Genomic DNA, 24,014 nt, shown 5'->3' on the forward strand with positions numbered 1-24,014 from the left:
GCATCAGTGGCTGCAACTGACAGGGACAGCTAACAGCAGCAGCAAAGCTAACATCAGGACGTCATCTGTTAAAAGCCTCCCGTTGTTGGATACGACATGAAACTACTCCAGTTAGCTCAATCATGTTGTAACTAAGACATCCGCTGGGAAAAAATATTTTCTTCACGGATGAGCACACGTTTGATAAAACGGAGTATAATCTCTCGGCATCCATTTTCAAGCTCTGTGTGTTTGTTGCCTTGCGGATGAGAAAAGGGGAAGCACACATTTCCGAGAAGGCGTGTCCTTTTCAAAAATGCAAGAGGCGTTGCTTTGTTGCCGGCCGTTTTCGCCGGTGTGTTAAACACACTTTAGAAAGGAGTGTCCCCAGACTATCAGAAGGCGGAGATCTCTGATTGTCTGGTGGCGAGACTAGTCCATTGGTAACAAAACAAACCTGTGACCATTAACATCCACTAAAATTATAACTATGACTACGCCATTGTGGCAAATTGTGTGTAATATTTTCTCACACTGTTTAGAGGATTTGTACTTTTTTGTTAAGTGCAGCTGTCTTTCTCTGACAACTTCTAAATGCGCATCGTTAAGGTTACCAAACTCTCAGATGGTAACAGAGAGAAGCTAACGAAGCTAGTCCATTCATCTTTTTTACAGTGAATTATTTTTAAGACCTTTCAACCTTGACATAATTTAAGACTGATTTTTGGACTGCAGTGGTGTAATGTAACTAAGTACTTTTACTCAAGTACTGTACTTAAGTACACATTTTAGGTACCTGTACTTTACTTGAGTATTTACACTTTATGCTACTTTACACTTCTGAAAAGTAAGAAAAATATCTGAGTACTTCTACCACTGGAACATGCCAACATTACAAGTATGAAGTAAAAACATTACTAGGTGGTTCAGTGGTAGGTTTAGAAATTTGTAACATAAGAAATATAGACACTTGTCAGGGAAAAAAATTCTAAACTTTTCCATGACTTTTCAAGGACCAACAATAAAATTCCCATGACCATTTATAACCGGTACACGGACAGAACTGTACAGTAAAGACTACTGTATTCCAAATGTTATTTTTTGTATATGGTAAACAAAACATCACCTGTTAATGCGTCTTATGTTACGTCAATAGCTAGCCTAGAGAAAGTAAATTTGCCGCCATGTTGAATTACATGGACGATTACTGTAACAGTTAATCCCATTCCATCCTGTGTAAGTATCAAAACGCTCAGTCCACAGAAAAATGCACATAGTTCTCATTCAGAAACTGTGCCTTCAAATGAGCTGTTGGGATTTCTGTCAAATTGTGATGTCACAAGTATACTATATAGACTGTTTGACACATAAACACTGCAAATGGGTCCCTTTGTTTTTGCTGTTTGAAAGTTTTGCTGTGTATGTGAAAGACATCAGCTGACAGGAAGCAAACATGGACCCAACAATGTAATTCCAGTGAAACCTTCCATAAAGATAAAAAAACAAAACAAAAAACAGAGCGTTTCACAGAAGGTGATTACAGGTATATTCAGGCAGACAGTATGATAAAAATAACGTGTTTTTTGAACACTAAAGCATGTAAATATGTTGCAGTAGAAACCCAAAATATAATGATAAACCTGAATATCAGCATAATACGGGACCTTTAAACACACACAAATACTAATACCATGACTATTCCAGGGCTGGATAATGAGATTAAGAAATTACATGACTTTTTCAGGCTTTCCATGACTGTAGGAACCCTGATTCATACAGAGATGCTAAATTAACTTTGACAAGAAGTAATTAAATGATTGATAAACCAATCTTGGTAATATTTGGGGCAACTTTGACCGCACAAATTTAAATTTAAGGCTATTTAATGACTTTTAAAATGGAATATAAACCATTTTAAGACTTTATATAAGGACCTGCAGACACACTGCTAACACTAGCTTTGCATTGTTTTTCAATAAAAACTAAAAACAGCATGTGTAAGTAAAAGATTGAGGTCTGGACTCCATCAGAGTTAACTTCCGGCTCTAAAATTTAAAAACCAACCGTTAAACTAATACAAACCGTACTGACGCACGAGCTAAGATGACTTCAACCGTTAGCCGACTGCGCGCGAGGGTGAAATAAATACGGAGAAAAGCATTGTGGGAGTTTTGAGTGGAAGTGTGTAAGTGTTGAAATTGACAGGCAAGTTATATTTCGCTACTTTTAAAACGAGTATTTTTTTTTTTATTAATTCGACGTTTATCACTTTATACACTTTGTGTAGCTCTGCCTGTCGTAGAGTTAGCATTTTGCTGCTGTAAAATGTTTAAACATGACATTTTCATGTTACATGATGCTACAACGACGGTTGCTTTTTTAGCTAACTTTTCCGTTAACGTAAGGCTCGATAAAATATTTGAGAAGTGCTTACCTGAGTAACACAAGAGCAGCGAGCAGAGGATGGCCGCCCTCACAGAGAACAGGTGGTTGTGTCCCATTTTGTACTCTGCTGGTAAGAAGTTCACCGGAGATCACGGAGGTGTTACCGTCCGCTGTCAAAACGTTACCTTGAAACCGTGATTTGTGGGCAAAATCTGTCATCTTCGCAGCTGGGAGGCATATCAGGACAACTTCACCACTACTGTTGGTATAGCTGCGTTTACGTCTGTGGGCGGGGAGTGAGTGTGACGATACTCTGGCTGAGTAACTTTACGGTGATTTCTCTAAAGCTCTGCATCGATGTACGTGTCACTCATCCCACTTTAGCCCAGTTTAGCCGGGATGAGAGCGGGTAATGTACCTCTTGTGTCCGCGCACCCAGCCTGTGAGCCATCCGGTGCTGAATCAGGGAGCGGCTCGGGAGCTTACCTTTGGTGTGTTTTCAGATTTAAGCCCCAGTTCATGATAAAGCAGAGAAGGTGTCAAGAAATTATTTACAGATAATAGTCCGGTTTGTTGCTGCGTATTAGTTATCCAAACAAATCCACCTTTTTACGCACGGTGCCAAGAAATTACGCGTCCTTGGTGACCTAATCTAACACTTCCCATTTAAAAATTCAATTTTTTACATCTTCTCCATGACAAGAAGCATTTTAAGTCTTCACTTTGGTCTGTTAGGTCCGCAAACCCGCATCATCCTCTGTGGGAAGACAGGACTCATCTGAGGTCTCCGCGTCTTTCATCTGGTACCTACAACAGTCCCTCCTCCTTTCTCTCCTCCTCACTCTTTTTTCACACACGCACACAGGGTTCCCCGCAAAAGTGGTAGCTTGCATGTGTGGGAAATGATCCACTAATAACAATTAGATCCCATATGCTCCAAAAGAGTAAATACTGATGGTTTGTTTATTTTGTAAAACATTAAAGGGTGTGTAAATGAGGGACACATGCAGCTGAAACGTCCATGGGGTATTTCTGTGGCAGACAGCTAGAGGGCAGACTAGGTGAATGAATATGCCCTGTGAAGTTTTAGTCCCCCTAAAATATTGATATGGGTAGAAGATGTGAAAGCAGGGTAGCAGATTCAGACAAAAAAAGACTGATTTCTTATTTCTTGCTGTTTACTGGATAAACATACTTCATATTCATAGTACAAATTTATATTATTACACTTAAAAAAATCAAACATGAAAGCATTCTCTCTCATGAGTCCTGGCAGGGTTAAAGAGGGGATAGCACAATGGAGCTGGGTACACAGCATAAGTGTGTTTATCACATTGGAACGGGTAAATCCAACTGAAACCACCAAAGGTTTTTCCTTTCTGATCCTATAAAGTTTACATGCTGTGATCCTTTAAAGTTTACGTTTGGTGTAAAATCCCGAACGTATTCCTCTTAACAATGTGCAGATTTAGAGGTGCTTTATCAACTTTTCTTGATTTAAAAAAAACCCTATTTATTCCTAATCAAGGGAATTGTCTTATTCAGTGGTTCCCAACCGGTCCGGCCACAGGGTGCAGATTTCTCCGTAGTCGTTAGTATATACTTGCCATACTTGCGTTTGGCCATGTCGTCAAGTTAGTTTGCTGTCTCTGTCAAGTAGCTGTCTGTTAGTCACTCACTCTATAGCAGCAAATGGCACTTCAGATTAAAAACTATCTTCCGGAAATTGACTGCACTTCAAAATAAAGTGTGCTCTCTACAAACTTGTCACGTTTGCAAGTCTCTTATGGTCCATGCAGAATGGACTCAGGACCCACTTCTGGACCCCGACGCACCAGTTGGGAACCACTGGTTTAATTGTTTGTATAATATCTTGTCCCTCATCCACAGGTTATTCAGCCTAATCGCAGAATTAATGTTTGCATTGTACGTTTCTGCAAACCACGGATATGTTACATTTGTACATTGTTATGCAGCTGTTACGGTGAAACTTTAATCCATTCTGAATGGACCACAAGTGACTCATGAATGTGTCAAGTTTGTTAAAAAAACTTTATATTTTGAAGTACAGTGAATTTACAGCACAGAGCTTTTATTTTGAAGTGCTGTTTCCTGCTGCAGAGTAAGTGACTAACGGATAGCAACTTGACAGAGACAACAAACTCAATGACATGGCCAAACACAACTATGACGCTGAATGTATTAAACTGTGTGGACCTTGAACTAATGACTGGGGACAAATCTTCACCAGTTGGGAACCACTGTCCGAGGCGGCAGCAGCTCAGGGCCTCCAGGGTGCTGCTGATGGGTTGTTGAGCAAGGCAAGGAACCCCTAACTGCTTCAGGGGAGCCGTATTATGGCCGACCCTGCGCTTCCCTCCTTAATTACGTGTGTGTGGTGTTTAAAAGGAGGTATATGAGGAAGCTACATTTCAACTGCCAGTTTGCCTGTGGATTGCTTAGGTTGACAAAAAAAGGAAAAATTTATATCAGTCCATCATCCCCTGCACCTCATGTTGATAAAGTCAGCTCATATGCTACACCACTTTAGAAACGCTGATATGATACATATGAAAAGTACCAATTTAACATTTCTGTGGTTTGCAGTAATATACAATGCCAACAATTTCTTCTGGCGACTGAGTAGGGTTACTGCATAGTTTTCCCCAAATGACAGATTACAATGCCTTATAAATATGCATTGCAGTCTTCAAAAACAAAATGTCCACTGGAACACGCTAGTCATCCTAACTATATCCTGGCCTCCATCCTCACCCTGGAACCAGATGGCCAATCCATAGCTTCCTCTAGAGAAGACTAACAGAGCCATTATGTTCAGTCTCTAAAGGCCAATCTAGTTTGATCCATAAACACTCAACTTGGCTTAAACCTGCACCACATACTGTTACCACATTTGACCTCACCCAGTTCCACAAATAATAATGCCTGGATGGAAAATAATATTTAATGGCTTACGGGATTATAATGTTGGTGAAAGGGAATGTGTTTTTTTACCCAACAATTATTTTTTCGAATCGTTCTCTCATCTTTTGTTAATTCATACAGTTGCTTTACTGGCTGACCTTGACACATTGTTGTATCTCAGTGCTCTGTGTATGGTTAACTTAATTAAAAGCATTTCCCTTGTTTTGGGTCTCACACAGGATACCAAACATCCTCCTCAATTTGGAGGATGACATGAGAGCAGCGAGTCTTGTCAACACTTCCTTAGCGATGGATTTTGGTGATGTCTTTCAGCTGCTTGGTAAATGATGCGTGCAGGGCCTGCGATGAGATCTCCAGCCTGTTGGCGATGTCCACTGCAGCGCGGAGCATGTCTTCAAAGGCCAAGGACTCTTCTCTGATTCTGCTCCGGAATGACAAACAATCCAGGTCACCAGGTGGAGTGACAGGATGGAAGAAACGGGGGCAGATGTGGAGAGAGACAGAGTAAGTGAAAGAGGGGCTGAGGACATTAAATACATTAAGAGGGGGAGGAATACATATGGTTGTTGTTAAAGCTTGCTGCTTGTTGTTGCTGCTTATGGGATTGGAAAGACTGAGTAAAGGGAAGGACACATAAATAATGCAAAGAATGACGGAGACAGCGAGAGGGTTGTTTTGCATACACATTTAAAAATATAGCCTCAAGCTGTTATTCAAGGGTTCAAGCCAACAGGGACCGTTTACAAAACCTGTATTAAAAATAATTAACAGATTTTATGACAATCAGACATTTGCTTGTTCATGGATGACCAAAACTGGCCTCACCTTTCTTCAGCAGTGCCATCACCCCCTATTGGTCAGTCGCAGAACCATTTTGGGGGCATGCTTCAATAGCTTAGTTAAAAATATCTGCTGAGTTTGGTGATGTTCAGACAAACTGTCACTGATTTATTGCCAAATTTTGTGCCAGGCCAAAACGGAACTGATGGTGCCCCCTGTTGAGTGATTTTAAAATAATTTTACACCTGATTCAACATTGTTATGATGCATATCCTGCAGGTTTGATTCTGATTTATAGTCTGATTTGTGTTATGCCACGCCCATTTTTTTGCATTTGTAGCACCCCCGAGTGGTCAATTTATCCATTTTTTTCAGGGTATGTAGACATTTCCTGCAAGTGTTGTGATAATTGGCCCAATGGTTATGGAGTTTGGTCTATTTATGTACTGAGCCACACCCTTTTAAAGTTCATTAGTCAGTATCTTCAAAACACAACTAGATATCAACACGATTTTGATAATTTTTAATAAGCTTCATCTAGTAATTATCCACAGAAAATTTGGTACAAATTGGACCATAGCTTTAAGGGGAGATGTAAAAATTGTTGTTTTTTTTTAGAAAATTCAAAAAGGCAGAAATCTAGTCAGGCAGACTCAGTGGTTCTTGAGGCAGAATTGACCCTTTGCTAAGTCCCACCCCCAGACGCAGACTCGCCAATCATAATGTAGCATCGGGCTGGCTCAGACCTAGCCTCACGTCACGAGGCTCTTCACGTACGGGGAAGAGCCTGGTTTCCATTCACTCTGAATTTTGTCTGGATTCTGGTTCCGGTCTAGAGAGCGGATCCGGAATTCACCTAATTCACCAAAGTAAAAGTGTTCACCAAAGTAAAATTTTAAATTCTGGCGCACCATCGATTTACAATAAAAGAAAAAGGTTAACTTAATGGCTTGGGGCTTTTCTTGTAAATTATATTCTTTAAATTAAAAAGTTTCACTGCATTTTTATTAGCTTGGTGCTTTTATCTTGACGGAAAGGCGCATCCATTGAATTCCGGATCCTGTCTCTCTCGCCCTGGTTCTGGTTCCTTACCAAAACGGCCACTAAACGGCCCCAGACTAGCTCAGACCAGGATCTGACAACAACACAGCTGTGCTCCATTGACTCTAATGCAATCGTTTCAAATTTCCTCCCTCTGTCTGCTTCTCTCTGGAGTCACTGTTTAATTTTTCCAAATATATGATAATATTTCTTCAGGGATACAGTTAGTTACAGTGTGGGCTCCATGCTTACTGTGACAGCTTGTTGGACCATCATAAAGGGGCGGGGCTTAGTGAAAGGTCAATTGCAAAGTGAGAATAGATGGATATCTGTACAAAGTTTCGTGTAAGTCAGTCAGATGTATGGTGTAGGAATTATGTGTTTCAAAGTTGACCTTTGATAACAGCGTCCAAATCAGTTTGATTGGGTTCACATTTGTTGAGCAGCTTTTGCAAACAACTTCCAATCACTGGTGAAAATTTCATGTGTTCAAGGAATTTGCAAAAGCATTTTTGTAGAATAGCAATAAACCAGCAAAAAAAACAACAGGGTTTCAGTCCTGCAGGCATGAACCCCTACAGAGTCATTTTAGAGGTGCAACATACCATGTTGTATATCTGTAGATATAAATGCTGTTTAGTGGGATTTGTAGCATTTTAAAAAGATTTTTTCTTTAGTTAACCTGGTGCTTCATCAGGTGAAATACATCACAATTTTCCAGAGCCCAGGGGGAATTCTTCAATTTGCTTGTTTTGTCTAACCACTCCGAAAACCCAAAGATACACAATTTGCAATAACATCAAAATAGAGAGAAGCTACAAATCCTCACGAAGTGGTGAATGTGTGGCATTTTTGCTTGATAAATATCTTAAACAATTAAAATTTCCTTTTTGTTCTGATTACTTTGAATTGTGACCACACTGCAGCACCGCAGCAGCTGTAAGAAGAGTAGTAAACAGAAACCTTGATACCCATCTAGACTGCAAGCTGCAAAGACACAACGCAGGAGTCCTGCATGATGATATTAATACTGCTCATTTCTTTTGACTGACATGTGCATTATAAAAGACAGGATGAAACGACAGGATGAAACGACAGTCATCAACGCAGCTGCCTATGCTCTGATAAGAGGCAAAAGATTGGCCATCTCTGCCATCTTTTGAACAGAGATGTTCACTGTTGTCAACAATAATTTGTTTACGTCTTCAGTATGCCAACAAAGAAGAGCTGATCTTTTTTTCTCAGCTGCTCTCCTTACATTTCAACCTTGACCTTTACAAAGCTCAGTAACAGCTCAGTACAAACACATTCTTCTTAACTTCTAGAAAAACAGATTAATGCACTCACTTCTGCATCCCTGCATGCAGCACTTCGCCCTCCAGCTGCTGTTCCATATCTTCCTCAGCCTTCTCTACCACCTCGTGGCAACTTTTGTGGTCCTCTTGGATCCCAATGACATTTTCCTTAATCACATCTTCATAGCTCTGATCTCCCAGCTCTGCCCCCACAAACTGCAACAAGTTCTCCATCACCGCTTTGTTTCCATGCTGGATGGCCTGCAGATAGGCCAGCTCCTCTTTCTCGGCCTTCAGCCTTCGAGCCCAAGCAGTGTTAGTGTTGAAGAAGACCGAGCACTTGTCAGGTTGAGGCTCGTACTGCAGCGCAGGTGATGGTGATGGCGATGGCGATGGTGAGAAAGCTGCTGATGTGATCCAGTCCTGATTGTTTCTTATCCTCGCAGGCTCATCACCAGCTGCCTGAGATGTGTCATTGGTGGCTATTATCTCAGAGTAAATGTCAAAACCTGAACCCCAGTCTCCACTTTGGCACATGGCTGGGGTTGCCATGGATACCCAGACCAAGATGAAGGGCATCCAACAATGCCACATGGTAACCTGGAAAGAGGAGGAGGTGAGTGACTGTGGATAACTTCTGTGAACTGATCAGCAGGTGAAGAGGCACCTCAAAGGGTAAGTTTGTTTTTTAAACCTGGACTCTATTTTCACCATGTTTTTGTGTCTAAGTTACTAATGGGGGCAACAATTTTTGAAACTGGTCCAGGACTGAGCCAGAGCGCTGCAGCCAGCAGCAGCAGAACAGCGCTAATCAAATATATCAAGATTATGTTACTGCACTGCCTATTTCTTGCCTACAGTGTTTTTAGAAACATATCTTAGTGTCATGTTTAGCTGTAATAACGAGCATTTGTGAACAGGAAGTGGGCGCAATACTGTTTCCTGCACGGTGAAAACAGAGGCTGGAAAAACTGAGATCAAACCGTAAAACTAAGCAGCGCTGATCAAATATAAACCAAGATTCTGTTACTTAGTTGCATATTTCTCACCTCAGATGTTTTCAAAAACATGTTTGTTGCCAGCCGGCCGCCATTTTGTCAAATGGATGTGTTCGCGCAAACAACCCAACAGCGGAAGCCTTTATTGATCTGGTGCAGGGCAGTGCAATCTGGTAGTTGTTGGTTTTCTCTGTCTTGAGCAAAAGAGTCATTTTTCTCTGTTTTCTCTGGTTCTGTGGTGCAGATTTCAAAATTATTTCCATCTTTCCACTGCATAGACATCCTAGTTTTATTTAAAGGTCTTCTTACCAGCAGTGAAATACTCCTTTTAGGGTTTAATTCAACAAAACCAGAGCTGGTGGTTGTTGGAACAGTGAAAAGACGAAACAGGAATGTTTTTGTGAGTTTTATTTTCTTTGTGTTGACTGTGAATGAAGTGTGTTTTACGATGATAAAATTGCTGTTTATTTAAATGGAGTCTGGTGGGTTTGGTTTTAGCATTTTTAGTGGTTTCTGTTTTAACAAAAAGGATCTATCACTTTAACAAAAACATCTGTTTATGTAGGGATGCTTTCCATAATGTTCTCAGCTACTCAGAATAAAAATCTGAATATGTCAGTGGTAAAAACGAACACTTTTAGTGGATGTAAATTCACAGTGTGAACATGCCCTGAATGATCTCATTGCAACCTGTTATTCTGATGCCAGCTGCAGCGCTGTCTCTCAATACTGGGCCAGTTTCAAAATATTGCTGTCTTCATTAGTCACTAAGATACAAAAACATGGGGAAATAGGGTCCAGATTGAAAACCACAGAACTCACCCTTTTGATGAGTTGTCCAACATTTTGGGATATGCACTTATTCACTGTCTTGTCAAGAATGTGCTGGAAAGATTGACACCACTTTCATGTCTTTCCAGTGAACTTAGCTTAGCATGAAGCAGGTGGAAACAGCAAGCCTTGCTGTGTCCAAAGATACAAATGAACATGATCTGTCTACCAGCACCCTTTTAAAGCTCAGTGATTTTTACTGCTCCCAAAAAAGAAACAGTCTAACACAAAATCCGTCATTAAACCAAAGTGTGTTGTTTTTGTACGGATTAAACAAACACAAAACATGTTTACTAGTGTACGTTAAAGGTGTTTGTTTGCTATCTTTGGACAAGTCTACCTTAGCTGTTTGACATTGTGTCCTAACCAGCTGCTGGCTGTTGCTTGATATTTAAAGGACAAATATGAGAGTGGTATTAATTTCCTTATTTAACTTAAGTGACGACAGCATACACGCAACACTTTTAGAATGGTTTCAATTCAAACAGCATGCTAGCCTGTAACCTTCTTATTAAATACATGTAAAAAGTGAACTCATTCACTCCATGTCACCAGCAGTAATTAGCAAATAAGTCACGACACTCAGTTAAATAAATGTAAATTCATATTTAAAGACAACTTTAAAAAAGTCAATATCTCTGCAGAACTTTGGAGCATTGAGGGAATATTAAGTTTGGACCCTCATTTGTCCACTATCACCTTTTTTTAAATGGCACCTTCACCACTCTGCTCTCTGAATAATCAGGTGTAAACACTTACATTTTTACACGATGGAGCTGGGAATCCAAAGAGCCACAGGCTGTTTATTAGATACATTAGTGCAGCTAAAGCGTTCCTATTGCACTCTCTACATCTCCATGTTTTAAATCATTTCATTCAAATCATACAAGCTTTGTGGATAGTTATAATGCCACAAGGAAGATGCTCTGATGGTCCCAAAGGCTGAACCTCATAAAGGGGACTTAATTCTGTCTCATGACCTTTAGACATTTATTGTATGCCTTTCCCAGTCGGCATTCCCTCTGTCACTCTGTACCTTCCAGTAATGTAGAAATGGCTTCTATTTAATCTTTAATATTGTACCGGCACTCTGAATGTCACATTGCATATTTTAGCAGTAATCATTTAATACCAATGTACACAGTATCAGCTAACATTTCCTTCTTGACGAACTTTTACAACATGTCACCGACACCTGTTTATATAATGTTATAAAATGCAATAGTGTTTAGTCATAGGAGTTTGGTCAAGGGATATCAGGACGTCTTGCTTTTATCAAGATCCACATTACCAGAGATGAAATGTACCCAATGTAATAATTTTAAGCAACTGAACACCTATTTGAGAAATGTAATCACTCAATGGTAAAAATTAACTGTAAATCCCACAAATTCATAACATTGATAGATTTTCCTTGTAAATCATTTATTATTATTATTATCTTTATGTGACTTCATGTTTTCCACTGTTAGGTTTTGCTTACCATCTCATTTCAATAAACACATATATAATACGTGGATGTATAAGATAGAATACAATATACTATCCTAGGATGGTGTTAGGCTAAAATGAAAACATCAATACATTCACCTACACCAGACGTAAGACACAAGACACATGTAAAGTCATACCACGTTCAGTCGATTTACACATCACACATATACCTCTCACGCCAACACACACACACATACACACATTATATTGTTTCTATGTACTGTACTCACCACCTACCTTCCAGGCAATGCCATGTATTTTTATTTATACACTTTGAGTATATTAAGCTAAAAACATCGTACTTTTACTTAAAGCTATAGTTGGTAATCCTGTTCAGAAACACTTCTTGTTATACTGGGTGAAATGGTCCTTCCACTCTGAGAGTAGTCAATACATAATGTGTTCAGAAAAAGGAACGGAAATAACCCGACCTCTGTGGCAGCTGCAGGCCTATAAGAACTCTGACCAATCCCTGCCATTCAGTGCGAATGGAAAGAATCAATCAGATGCCTTCATGTCTCGTCCTGCCTGAGCCCCCCTCTGTCCATCCCTCCCTCCTCCCTGCGTGCACTCATCACGTGTCACCGTTGTCGGAAATATTCAGCACACTCCTCAGCAGAAATACCGAGTTAGCAGGAGTTTGCTGAACAATGGCAGAGAAAATGCAGCCAAAAGTACCACTTCCAGCGTTACTTGTAAGGGCTCGCCCCGCTAAACAGGCTGAGAAAAGAAAGTTGGAGGCAGAAAAGGCTGCGACGAAAAAGGCTTTGGATAAAGTGAGAAGACAAACCAGACATCAATATCGGTGCAGCTTTTGAACGGTGGAGACAACTGAGGGAGCTGAAGGGCCTGAAAAGTGATGCAGAGGTTGCTGTCTTTCTGTTGGACAGGTAATTATTTGTTTGCTTCGGGGGGATTTGTTATTTTACTTGGCTCTCCTCTGCCCTGCTGACTCCCACTGCAGGATGCGCGTTCAAGTTTGTGTGGGGCCGTCCTGTATTTATAAATGCAGGACTTGGACTCATATTGTTACTTTCATGCAGGTAGATTAACTGAATGCTTCCTCCACCACTGCCAACTTGTCACATTGAAACTTGAAACATGTGCTTTGGCCTACCTGGATAGATATAACAAGTTTTAGTCTTTTAGGGACTCTTAAAAAGATTTACAAGATATTGAAAACACATTGTCTGAAGACATCTGAAATTATGTGATTTGAATTCCTCCCTGTTAAATTTCTGTAATGTCATTTCAGGTGTTTTTTCAAGGTGACAAAGCTTGATTTAAATATCTTTTATGTTTTATATATTGGCAGAAATGTAGTATAATATTCATAACTATGTTTTAATGAGTTTTTAATGACCTGAAACTAAGAATTTTGGTTTTGTTACCTCAGAATGAGCCATTTATATTTTCATAGAGAGCAGGTCCTCTTTTACAGAGCCCACCATGCTGTTTCTACAGTAGCCCAGAGCAGACAAATGAATCATTGGCTCTAGGGCCATTCACATTTTTTTGCGTCAGCCACTGTCGTTCTCCTACACATTTGGCACACAGAAGTTTAAGTTGGTTGCAATGTGCAACATCGCCACTAGATGGCACTAAATCCTACACAGTAGACCTTTAAATTTTTTATTTATTTATGTATTTTTTAAATTGGTTTAAAGCTAAGCTATGCAGTAATTGTTGGTTACTGTTTTCAAACATTTTCGGCAGTGAAAGAGAAAGCCAACCCCAGATTCACTCTTGTGGAGCGAGATGTATCCACTTGGTGTTTCCCCGTAGCTTCCTCTTGTATGCGTGCTCCCTACAGTCTGGCACCTGGCCACTACCTTTTTATACAGTCCCGACTTCACCTGCGCATTGTACCTGGCAACATTCCGAACACACCAAAATAAGGAAATACAGGCAGAGTCTCTGTACACTGCTACACATTTCTAGTGGATCGTAAGTGATGACTGAGATTAATTTCTTGTGTATGAGTCTGCACATTGTTTTATTTACCTTTTAAAATTATGTGAACAAAGTGGGGAGCTCAGATGACATAGAATCAAATGGATGGTTTGGGAAGTATTATAAAATTCAGTGGTATTTACATTTCGACATTAAGTATTAAGTACTGTTTAAATGTCACAATTAATTCAGTTTCTCATAAGATTCTAGTTTTTACTGTAATAACTTGATTTCACAGAAGTCCACATGACAACATCTCATATTGTGCTTTTCAAGAGAAAATTCAGGTCATTCATGGAGAAATTCCAGAGAAATTTCTGCTGTTTTCCAACAGGAGTCTTGTAAAAATGTTGTATTAAGTTGTTCCATTTGTGTTATGGTCATATATGTCTTAGCAGATGCATGAGTTGTGTCATGCTCTGGCTGTAAAAGCTGACATCCCATTGCAGCAGTGTTAGTTGTTTTTGGTAACGAGCGGCTGTCTGGGGATCTTTTATAACATCATTTCATAACACCTCATAAATCCTTACAACTCATGAGAGTACAGTGAGAGAACTGTTTTTGCAAAATATCTAACATCAGATGTGGCTTTGTCAGAAAAGAGGTTTGTTTTGCCTCAAAGTGTTTGCCCCTCCTCTCTGCATGTGTTACAGTCAAACAGCGACAGTGTCACTTTATCATTTTGCAGACTGCCATTCATTATTCTCTCCTGTGCATCTGGAAATATATTTAAAAACCCGAACCAGGCCTGTGAGGCAGAGGCATTACAGAGTACTTTCTGCTGTCGGAGCACATTTGGTTTCAGCTGCAGTTTACTTTTACAGCATCCTTGAAACTATTTTGACTTCTCATTGCTGGAGTGAAAATTTGAGTTGGGTGACTCGCACCTATTGCCATGTTATATCGAGAAATGCAGATTAGATGCTCAGTCGTGCTTGATAGAACAGACACCGTAAAATTGTCTATTTATTTTAAGATGAGTTGTGGTATGGCCCAAACCCATAAAACAACCAACTGTTGGCTGCTCTCTCCCTCCCTCCCTCCCTCCCTCCCTCTGTTTCTGATTAATGGTGACCTCACATATGTTGCAGCAGCTGTAGGAAGAGTAGTAAACAGAAACCTTCAAACTGATCCAGACTGTGAGCAGAGACACAATCCAGGAGCTTTGTATCATGATGTGAGTAACACAGGCTGATATCACCAACTGGATTTAGAGTAATTTCCTTAAGTGTCACGTCATGATGAATGAATGGGGTTTGTTATTTGGACAGTTTGAATATTTCATCTATTATTTATGTCATAAGCATTTACAAACCATCATATCTGCTGCTTTACTGTCACTAGTCAACCTTTGTTCTTAAACCCAAGTTCCTGTTCTTCCAGGGGGCCGCCATGGGACTTTTTTTGGGAACAAAATATGAACAGTAGTCAATAAAGTTAAGTTGATTTCTGCTTTTGGGGGCTTGAGCTGGTATACGAGTTTAAACCCGTTTGATTTTTTGCAAACCAGCTGAACTGTCATTTGTCAATATAACACATTCTGGCAAATTAAGCTTACATCAACAACCTGTGCTGACGACATCACAGCGCTAAATCCAATTCATATTGCATTAGTGATGGGAAATATGACAGCCTGATAAACAAAATGTGTGTCTGTTTATTAACAAACTAACAGAGCCACTAGTGTCCAACAGGTCATTTGCAATATACTACAGAGCAGAGCAACATGAAGGAGATCAAATTTCAGTCGAGGTGAGAGGGGGATGAACGGTGCATGTTGTTTGTTTACTAGAAACGTGCATGGTGCGCCAAAGTTTTGTCCATGGTCCAGTTCTTATTTATTCTTGTTGCTAGCTTTGAAAGCACCACAATGGATGAAGCATGGCTGATTCGTGAGGTTGAGTTGATGAATCATCTATAAAATATCTCCTTATTTCACTGTTAAAAAACAACATAAGGTGGCTTAGGGAGATCTTAGAGGGGTTTAAAGATTTTGGGAAATGGCCGTTGCTAATAACAACCCACGTGCTTTTGGCTATTTTATATGTCATTTCCATTAAGTATTACAATATAACGTGTGTCTTGTTTGAAGAGTACAAACGCGGGAAAATAGTGAGTACTCACAAGTGGTTACATCTTCAGTCTGATCACGAGTGCACAGCTGATGTTTACATGGTTTGGTGACATGATGTAACAGAAGTGCATATTTAATGGATTCAGGGTGACAGAGAGCTCTGATGTAAGGCAATAGTCGGACGCTTGTTTGCTGATATGTGGTGTCATTATGTTACATGTGGGAGCGGATGCTAAGTCAAATGCAGCACCTGGTAAAATAAGGTATACTGGTCTGGTGTTTGGCTTAATATCAAAGGGGGTTTCGGCATTTTTACACCGGCCCAACCCTAGTCTGCTAAATATGTAATTAGAAAGACTACACAAGTCGCTTAGGTGACGCACTTTCTCTCTCACCGAAGCTATGATGCCTGTGTGTTTTGTTGTACCAGAATATACTCGCATGAGCAACAGGTCTTGCTCATTGTTTTGCTTCCCTGCTGATTAAAGAGACCAGAAGTTGCTGAATAAAACACATCAGGTAACAAAACATTACATTTGTGCGTGGGTTACCTAGCTGGTGTTGGTGATGTTTATTGTATGAGACGAGAGATGTATTTCACTGAGCGTTTTCACACAAAACTTAATAGTACTATGACAAACTTCTTGTCTTGAAAATATACCTTTGAAATCGACAAACATCAAATGTGTAATTCATGACACAATTCAAACAGGATAAAAAATCATTTATCTCTCACCATTGGCTACTGTACATATTTTTTCTGAAATAAGGTCCCATGGAGACACTGGAAGAGGAAGGACTTTGCTTCTCTATAGTGAGCACCCTCAAGTGTTCAAACCTTCAGAAAAACATTTTTAAAAGTCTACATTTTGTGTTGAATTAACTTTGACGCTGATTACCAGGACTCAGAAAACACACTTGTAGGTGAGTTTACTGTGAACCTTGTCCTGAGCTCAGAGCAGAAAACACTTGGAGGCTGACTGGCGTCTCCATCTACTAATTGGAAAGCTGCAGAACAGCATGTCCAAAACTTTTTTATTACTCTGAACTTTTACTGCACTTGTTTGGATGTATATAAATCAAAACCTTATGGCATAGAGTGACAACACTCTCAGCCTAATGACAGGAGGCAGCCAAATGGAAATGTAATTCATCTTAAAATATAACTTTATTGTCTCTGTGTTCAATTACCATCGCAGCAGTAAAAGGCACGAGTCAAAGGACAGTTAGTGACATTAATTCCGTCTCTTAAATGCCTGCTAACTAGAAGCACACATGCTCCTCGTTGTATCACAGATTGGCAGGAGCAGTCGCCTTTGTCTTTGGAAAATGTCTGCACAATTTCCACGCTGGCGTCTTATGGTTTAGCTGAAACACTGTTTGTGTTAGACTCTCTGCGGCCTGTAGTGACCTTTTTTGGCTTCGTTGTGAAGGATCTGTCATTGTGAAGTGGCTTTTATAGACTGACTTTTCTTTTGGCATAAAATAGGTGATACTCGCCTGCAGTGGGAAAGAAGTTCACCGCCAAATGCTCAGAACACCATTAGGATATTTGAGTTCTTATTTGTAATCCTTAAAGAGGAGCAGCTTGCATTTAGTGGCTCTGGTTCTGTAGTTGTGCAGTGAGTGATTTAAACAACTTAATTGTAGTTCAGTCGGATTTATCCACTCCTGCTGTTAATTGGACATCCTTTAACCGATAGCTCAGTCCAGTTTGCGCACTAATGCCACTGAGGTGGATGCACAGTCACATTAAAATGATCAGGAGTAATTTTACCACCTTGACTGAATAAACAAGTCAAGACTACAACTAACAAAAAATGCTTATCGAAAATTGCTCTGAATCACATAGTGTTTCTTTTTACTTTCAGGACATACTGCAGCTGCCCTTTCAAAGTATGTACAGTTGCATTTAGTATGCATACATCTGGGACATATCACAGACTGTATAATAAAGATGGACGACATGACAGCTCTCCAGAAGTGAAGCCAAAATATCTTAATTGCTTCCTGGTGGCTGGCGACTGTATAGCCTATAAACTCTGCCCCCTCAGTGTTAGTGAATGGGACATGGGCCAAACTTAAAACTCAGTACATGTCAGTATACAAATACATGTCAAATTAAGTTATTCCCAAAGATGGTTTCTGTCATTTTAGGTAGTTCTTATCATGCAGATGTTAATTCATTGGTTCATTTTTCTGACATGTTTGTTTTTAATTAGTTATTTGATGCTTTAAAAAGGGGGTTTGACGTTTTGATTGACAGCTGTGTGTTCCACTTGGTGTGCTCGCAATCATTGGCACTGCTTGCAGTTGATTGGACGTGTATATGGATGAGATCTCGATACCGCAGAGATTGTTACTGTGCAGACTCTGGCTCCATGTGACATCACCTGAGAAGAAGCAAGATGGCAGCAGTTGTATCCAGGATATTTTGGATTGGAGGAAGTGGAGACACATTGTCCATCTTTCTATACAGTCACTGGGACATTACACTTTGTCATAACATTGCGTCTTAAATTTTGACTGTCTTGCTCATATATCCATCACAGTCCATAGTGCGAAATTTGAAGTAAAAAGAAAAAGTTGTCCCTTGACGTTTCCTTGGAGATACAACAAAATGCCATTTGCCGAGCTCGCCAGAGATGGCGGTCAACCATGAGAGCTTTGTTGTTGTTACTTTGCAATTTGTTCTCTGTTGTAGATTGTTTATGATTGATTGATTACAGTCATCATGGCTTCTGTCAGCTGTCAGTGAGTCATGTTTCTGTCGCTCAGTTGATGTGATGAATCTTCCACTGCGCAGAAAATTGTGGGTTAGAATAGCCAGAAAAGCATGCTGGCTTGCATACTGTGAAATGCAACTGCGTGTAGTAGGACATTGTGGTATTTTTGGCATACTGCATTTGACATATTATGTATTAGGGCTGTTGAATATGAATATTCGACCATTCATTCCTGTTTTTTTCTGTATAGAGTTTCGGTGCAATGTTCAGTGTAATAGTGACATTCTTCCAAACAAACCAACATTTTTTGCCGACACTAGACACAAACAAAAAGAGGCTGTATCGTCTTAAGTTGCTGTGAGCTGCAAATTCACCACTTCTAAGCAGAAGGCAAACGATAACGTCACGCAGAGGCAGCTGCTTGTACCGAAGAGCAGCATTAAAGTGAGAAGTGCTCACTCTGCACCTAAATGTTAGGACCAAATTGTCAGAAGGACACTGTACACTGACTGACAAAAACAAAACAAAAAAACAACTGCTTGACTTGAAGGAATCTCAGCCAACTGAGGGGTCACTGACTGATGATTTGAACCTCTGACTTTCGGGGGCAGCCCTGCTATGAACTGGGACTTACTTTAGCTTTTATGGTATGCAAAATAGTATGGGCATTAGAAGGCACCTACAGTCTTCAAATCACTTGTTAGCTATTTGATAATGATCAGAAAAGCAGCAAATCCACACAGTTCTGGCACTGGCACAAAGATGTTTGGCATAGTTATTTGAAAAATCAATCATCAAAATAGCTGCCTAAACAACTAATCGATTGACTAATTGTTTAAGCTTTACAATGACTAGGGGAAATTTAAAACTGGCTTGTTGGGACACATTTACCAATGAACTCTCTGTTTCCTTTTAGTTGTGAAAGTGCGCCTTGAATTTGATATTCACCCCTCGCAACATACTTAGCTGCGGGTCAGAGCTAATCTGAGTGTTTGTGGTGAAGCTGCAGCTCAGCCCCACGGCCCCTCTTGTCAAAGCCGTAACAGGTGTGTTTCACAGGTGTCACAACACTCAGTCGCTCCAATGTTGTTATGACAACAAGGTCTTTGGCAGTAAGCCAGTGCAGCATAAAGAGGCCTCGAAGGTTCAGTGTTGATATACAGTTCAGTGATAGGTAATCATGTAAGTTGGAGACATACTTGGCAGCTAAATAATCAGAGAGATTTGTAGAGATTTGTTTGCACACACACCTATACTTAAACACATACTGTATGTAAATACCATCTGACATAGAAAAACAGTCATTAATTCTCTAACATAAATTTCTGTCCAACTCTAAAGCTACCATCCGCATCAATAAACATAATCTACCACCGAACAATAATTTAATTGTCTGTATATAAATGGTATAAATGCCTTAAAGCTTTAAAAGGCTTTTTGTAACTTAACATTATTTTTCTCTCCTTTTACAAGGTGAGAAACCCCCAGGTTGCCATTTTACCCGACAAGTAAAGTTTTATAAGTCCCAAAAAACAAACTTACCAAACTCCAGGAATTTTTCACAGCTAAATTCTGCCACCTCCACTTCCCCAGTTAAGCAAAATGTTTCGAGAGGGCTCAGCACTACCATTCACACAGGCACAGAGAACAAATACTCACTTGGTTTCCTTCTTCATGTCAGGGAAAAAAATGCAGACACACGCACACACAATTAGGGTTTGGCTGGAGAGTGTGGTCGTCTGTGTGCCCCTGTCTGCTGTTGGGAGGGGAGAAGGTAGGGGAGGGGGATGTTTGTAGAATAGGCTGAAACTCAATGATTTCTTTCTTTGCAGTGGAAAGAGGGGCTGGCAAAAGGAGGGGTATAGAGGGAGAGAGTAATGTACTTCACATATGTGGGCTCTGGTGGGGGACAGAGGAAGCATGAGGGTTCCTCAGTATGGGGGGATATAACCACGCTGGATATACATTTACTATTTATTCTAGGAAGGAGCCCATTTGAAATAAGTCTCAAGTATGCACTTAGGTCATTAAAAATTGGGAAAAAACAACACCTCTTCTACCCAGCAGTAGTGACAGATTAATAATGCACTGTAAAGTTGAGTTGCAGGGTTGATAAATCTCCGATGATGTGGTTTGATTCTGTTTGCATTAATGAAGTGAATTCTTAAAATCGCAGAGTACTTGAAAGTCCTGAGGTGTAGCTCTCACCTCCAACTAATGAAACTTCATTTAAAACATTCATTTTTTTTACTTAGAGCAAAATTAAAAATAAATATTGATACTGGAAACTTCTCAATTTTTCTTACTTCTGAATTCCTAAACCAATTTGTCCACTATGAATGACCATATTCCAGTGTATCCAGGTGGCTTATTTAGAGTGACACAACATGTAATCCCTGTTTTAGTGTTGAAGCAGGGCTGAGGAATTTATATCACAATTACAGCTGCTATTGGAAAACTTATGCCCTTACATCTGTAATTTACATTACAGCAGTTTAGGTGTATTCATCTAAAACTGCGGAGCACTTTAGCTTGAGGTCAGGGATAAGTGGAAAATTGATTACAGCAGGTCTCCTTACAGTATGAATGTTATTTTGTTTAAAGGCACACTGTACTTTGGGTACTTTTAGGATAAATTTGCTACGATAGACTGTATTAGACTGCAATGCTCCCGTAGAGCTTTACAGTGAAAAACTTTGCTTGATTAAATTTTACACAAAATCAATCAGTACAAAAACTAGGCAAAATGAATGGAATTATTTGATTAAAAGTCCAGTGTTTAAGATTTAGTAGCATCTAACGGTGGTTGCAGATTGCAGTAGGGTTGGGCTGGTGTAAGCATCACATTTCTTTAATATAATTTGAGCAAGATCACTTTTTTATTTCAATCTTTTACAGTTTCAAAATAACAAAAAAGGAAAAGGGCCTGAAGCAAAAGTTTGGGCACCCTGCATGGTCAGTACTTAGTAGCGCCCCCGACTAAACACTTTTGTATTCAGCTGAGAGTCCCTCAGTTCTTGCTTGGGGGATTTTCACCCATTCTTCCTGCAAAAGGCTTCTAGCTCTGTGAGATTCTTCAGCTGCCTTGCATGCACTGCTCTTTGAAGGTCTATCCACAGATTTTTAATGATGTTTAGGTCAGGGGACTGTGAGGGCCTGAAGCTTGTGCCTGTTGAGGTAGTTCACTGTGGATTTTTAGTTGTGTTGTAGGCTGTTGTGGAAGCCATCCTGTCTTAATCTTCAGCTTTTTAAAAATGGTGTGATGTTTACCTCCAGAATTTGCTGGAATTTCATTAAATTCATTTTCCCCTCTAATCGGTGAATGTTCCTCGTGACACTAGCTGTAACACAACCTCAAAGCATGATCTATCCGCCCGTGTTTAAGAGTTGGACAGGTGTTTTTTTCATGAAATTCTGCACCCTTTTTTCTCCAAACATAGCTTTGCTTATTGCATCAAAAACGTTCTATTTTAACTTCATCAGTCCCCAGGACTTGTTTCCAAAAATCATCAGACTTGTTTAGATGTTCCTTTGCAGATTTCCGAAACTGAATTTTGTGGTCAGGACACAGGAAAGGTTTTCTGCTGATGACTCTTACATGAAGATCATATTTGTACAGGAGTGGCTGCACAGTCGAACAGTGCACCACCACTCCAGAGTCTGATAAATCTTCCTGCCAGTGCACCACCACTCCAGAGTCTGATAAATCTTCCTGCAGGTCTTTTGCAGTCAAACGGGAGTTTGATTTGCCTCTCTAACAATCCTACGAGCAGCTCTCTCAGGACGTTTTCTTGGTCTTCCAGACCTAAACCTGACCTCCACAGTTCTGTTAACTGCCATTTCTTTATTACATTACCAACTGAGGAAATAGCTACCAGAAAATGCTTTTCTATCTTCTTACAGCCTTCTCCTGCTTTGTGGGCATTAGTTATTTTAGTTTCCAGAGTGCTAGGCCGCTGTTTAGAGGAGCCCATGGCTGCTGATTGATGGGACAAGGTTTCAGGAGTCAGAGTATTTTTAAAGCTTTGAAATTTGCATCACCTGACCTTTGCTAACAGTGATTGTGAACAAGAGCCATAGCAAGCTAATTAAGGTCTGAGACCCTGTAGAAGTTGTCTGAGAGCTCAAATGCCTTTGAGTGCCCAAATGTTTGCATGGTGCTCTTTTCCTTTTTTCACTCTAAAATTGTATAAAACAAAAATAATACCCTAATCTTGCTTAAAATGTTGAAAAGCATGTGTCATCTTTAACTTAATACCTTTTGGGGATCAGTTCATCCTCTATTTACTTAACAAAATTTTGACCAGGGAAGCCTAAACTCTTGCATGCCAGTGTAGATATCTATGGTAAAGACAGCTCCATCAAATCAGCAGTTCTTTGTCCATTGTGCCACTTTTAGAGTGAGCAACAGGAGTAAATAGAAACAGGGTGTCCAACAAAACTTCAGCTCAAAACAACAACACTGCATCGCCTGCAGCCAGTGAGGACACCTCTTTCATCAGCTTTATATCTAAAATGTTGTTTGATGCAGTTTTTTTTTTTTTTTTTTTAAACTAACGCCTGCACACTTAGTCCACACCACCAAAGTGTGATAATGACAACATTTTGATCCTGCTCGGGTCTTTGTGAGGTCAGAATGCCACACCCATATTTTTACATGATGCACACCAATAGGCTGACAAGCTCTATGATGCAAGGTGCCAAACCATCCAGGACGTTAGGACATCTGAAAGCACTGACAGTTAACAATACACTTGAATTGAATCAAACATTCTGACATGATAAAGATCCAAGTAGGATCAAAACATTGTCATCATTAAACTTTTGTGGAAAGTGTGCAGGCGTTACCTTCTCCTCATTGGCGCTGTTCTCTGATAGCCTTCCACCTACGTGATGTCTGTTTGATTACTCTCCGTCAACTCATTATTTCACAAGAGCCATAAAAGATGATGCTTACCATTTAGAATAAAAAAGAGATGGAACAGATTCTCATCTAATGACCAAGCCGTGTTTGTGTTGTTGACAATGCTACATCCACAGAGTGCATTTTAACACCAGGTATAAATGGGTTCTTTTTCATTTCCTCTCCCCATCTCTGCACAGATGTTCTCGTCTCTTCAGTGCAGAATAATAGACAGCAAAAAATGCCTGAAAAGATAATGCACATGTTTCCAGAATAGTGCCACAGGGGGCCGGCTTCACCAACGAAAAAAATAGAGAGAGATATTTATTTCTTCATCTTGGAGGTACAAATCCATGACAGCTGCTGATGGCAAACAGTAATCCAGATCAGCAATGATTTGAATGATTCATGATACCTACTGCAGAGCAATGTTTCACCAGAGGCTGAATTTAAAAGGGTACGGAAGAGATCTATGATTTTTATCGACCTCTTATCAGCAACCAAGATATAACATTGACAAGTCTCTGACACGTTTAACTTATCTACGAAGAGGATTAAACACATTTTAAGTCACGGATATTCAGATATCTGATAATAGGAATGTGTCAT

At 39.9% G+C, this 24,014-nt stretch overlaps 2 protein-coding genes across 4 annotated transcripts in view; both read right to left on the reverse strand.

The window, feature by feature from the left end:
• chrna2b (cholinergic receptor, nicotinic, alpha 2b (neuronal)) overlaps positions 1 to 3,111 on the reverse strand; it is a 20,278-nt gene extending 17,167 nt beyond the window's left edge. For both annotated transcript variants that reach the window (XM_050058577.1, XM_050058576.1), the window contains exon 1: positions 2,414 to 3,111. In XM_050058577.1, coding sequence (XP_049914534.1) covers positions 2,414 to 2,480 — 67 coding nt within the window. In that variant the 5' untranslated portion in view covers positions 2,481 to 3,111. The remainder of the gene's footprint in view (positions 1 to 2,413) is intronic.
• A 257-nt stretch (positions 3,112 to 3,368) lies between these two features.
• On the reverse strand, positions 3,369 to 20,296 carry si:ch211-142k18.1 (uncharacterized). Of its 2 annotated transcripts, none has more exons than XM_050058584.1 (3): positions 20,162 to 20,296; positions 8,479 to 9,026; positions 3,369 to 5,731 (listed from the first exon to the last, which is right to left on the reverse strand). In XM_050058584.1, exons 2-3 carry the CDS (start codon positions 9,018 to 9,020, stop codon positions 5,593 to 5,595), a joined length of 681 nt encoding a protein of 226 aa, XP_049914541.1. In that variant the 5' UTR covers positions 9,021 to 9,026; positions 20,162 to 20,296; the 3' UTR covers positions 3,369 to 5,592. The 2 variants fall into 2 exon arrangements, with proteins under 2 accessions (XP_049914541.1, XP_049914542.1); XM_050058585.1 differs by having other exon boundaries at positions 20,045 to 20,170.
• Between the last annotated feature and the right edge of the window lie 3,718 nt (positions 20,297 to 24,014).

This window comes from Epinephelus moara, chromosome 12 (genome assembly GCF_006386435.1).
Source record: "Epinephelus moara isolate mb chromosome 12, YSFRI_EMoa_1.0, whole genome shotgun sequence".
Classification (NCBI taxonomy): domain Eukaryota; kingdom Metazoa; phylum Chordata; class Actinopteri; order Perciformes; family Serranidae; genus Epinephelus; species Epinephelus moara.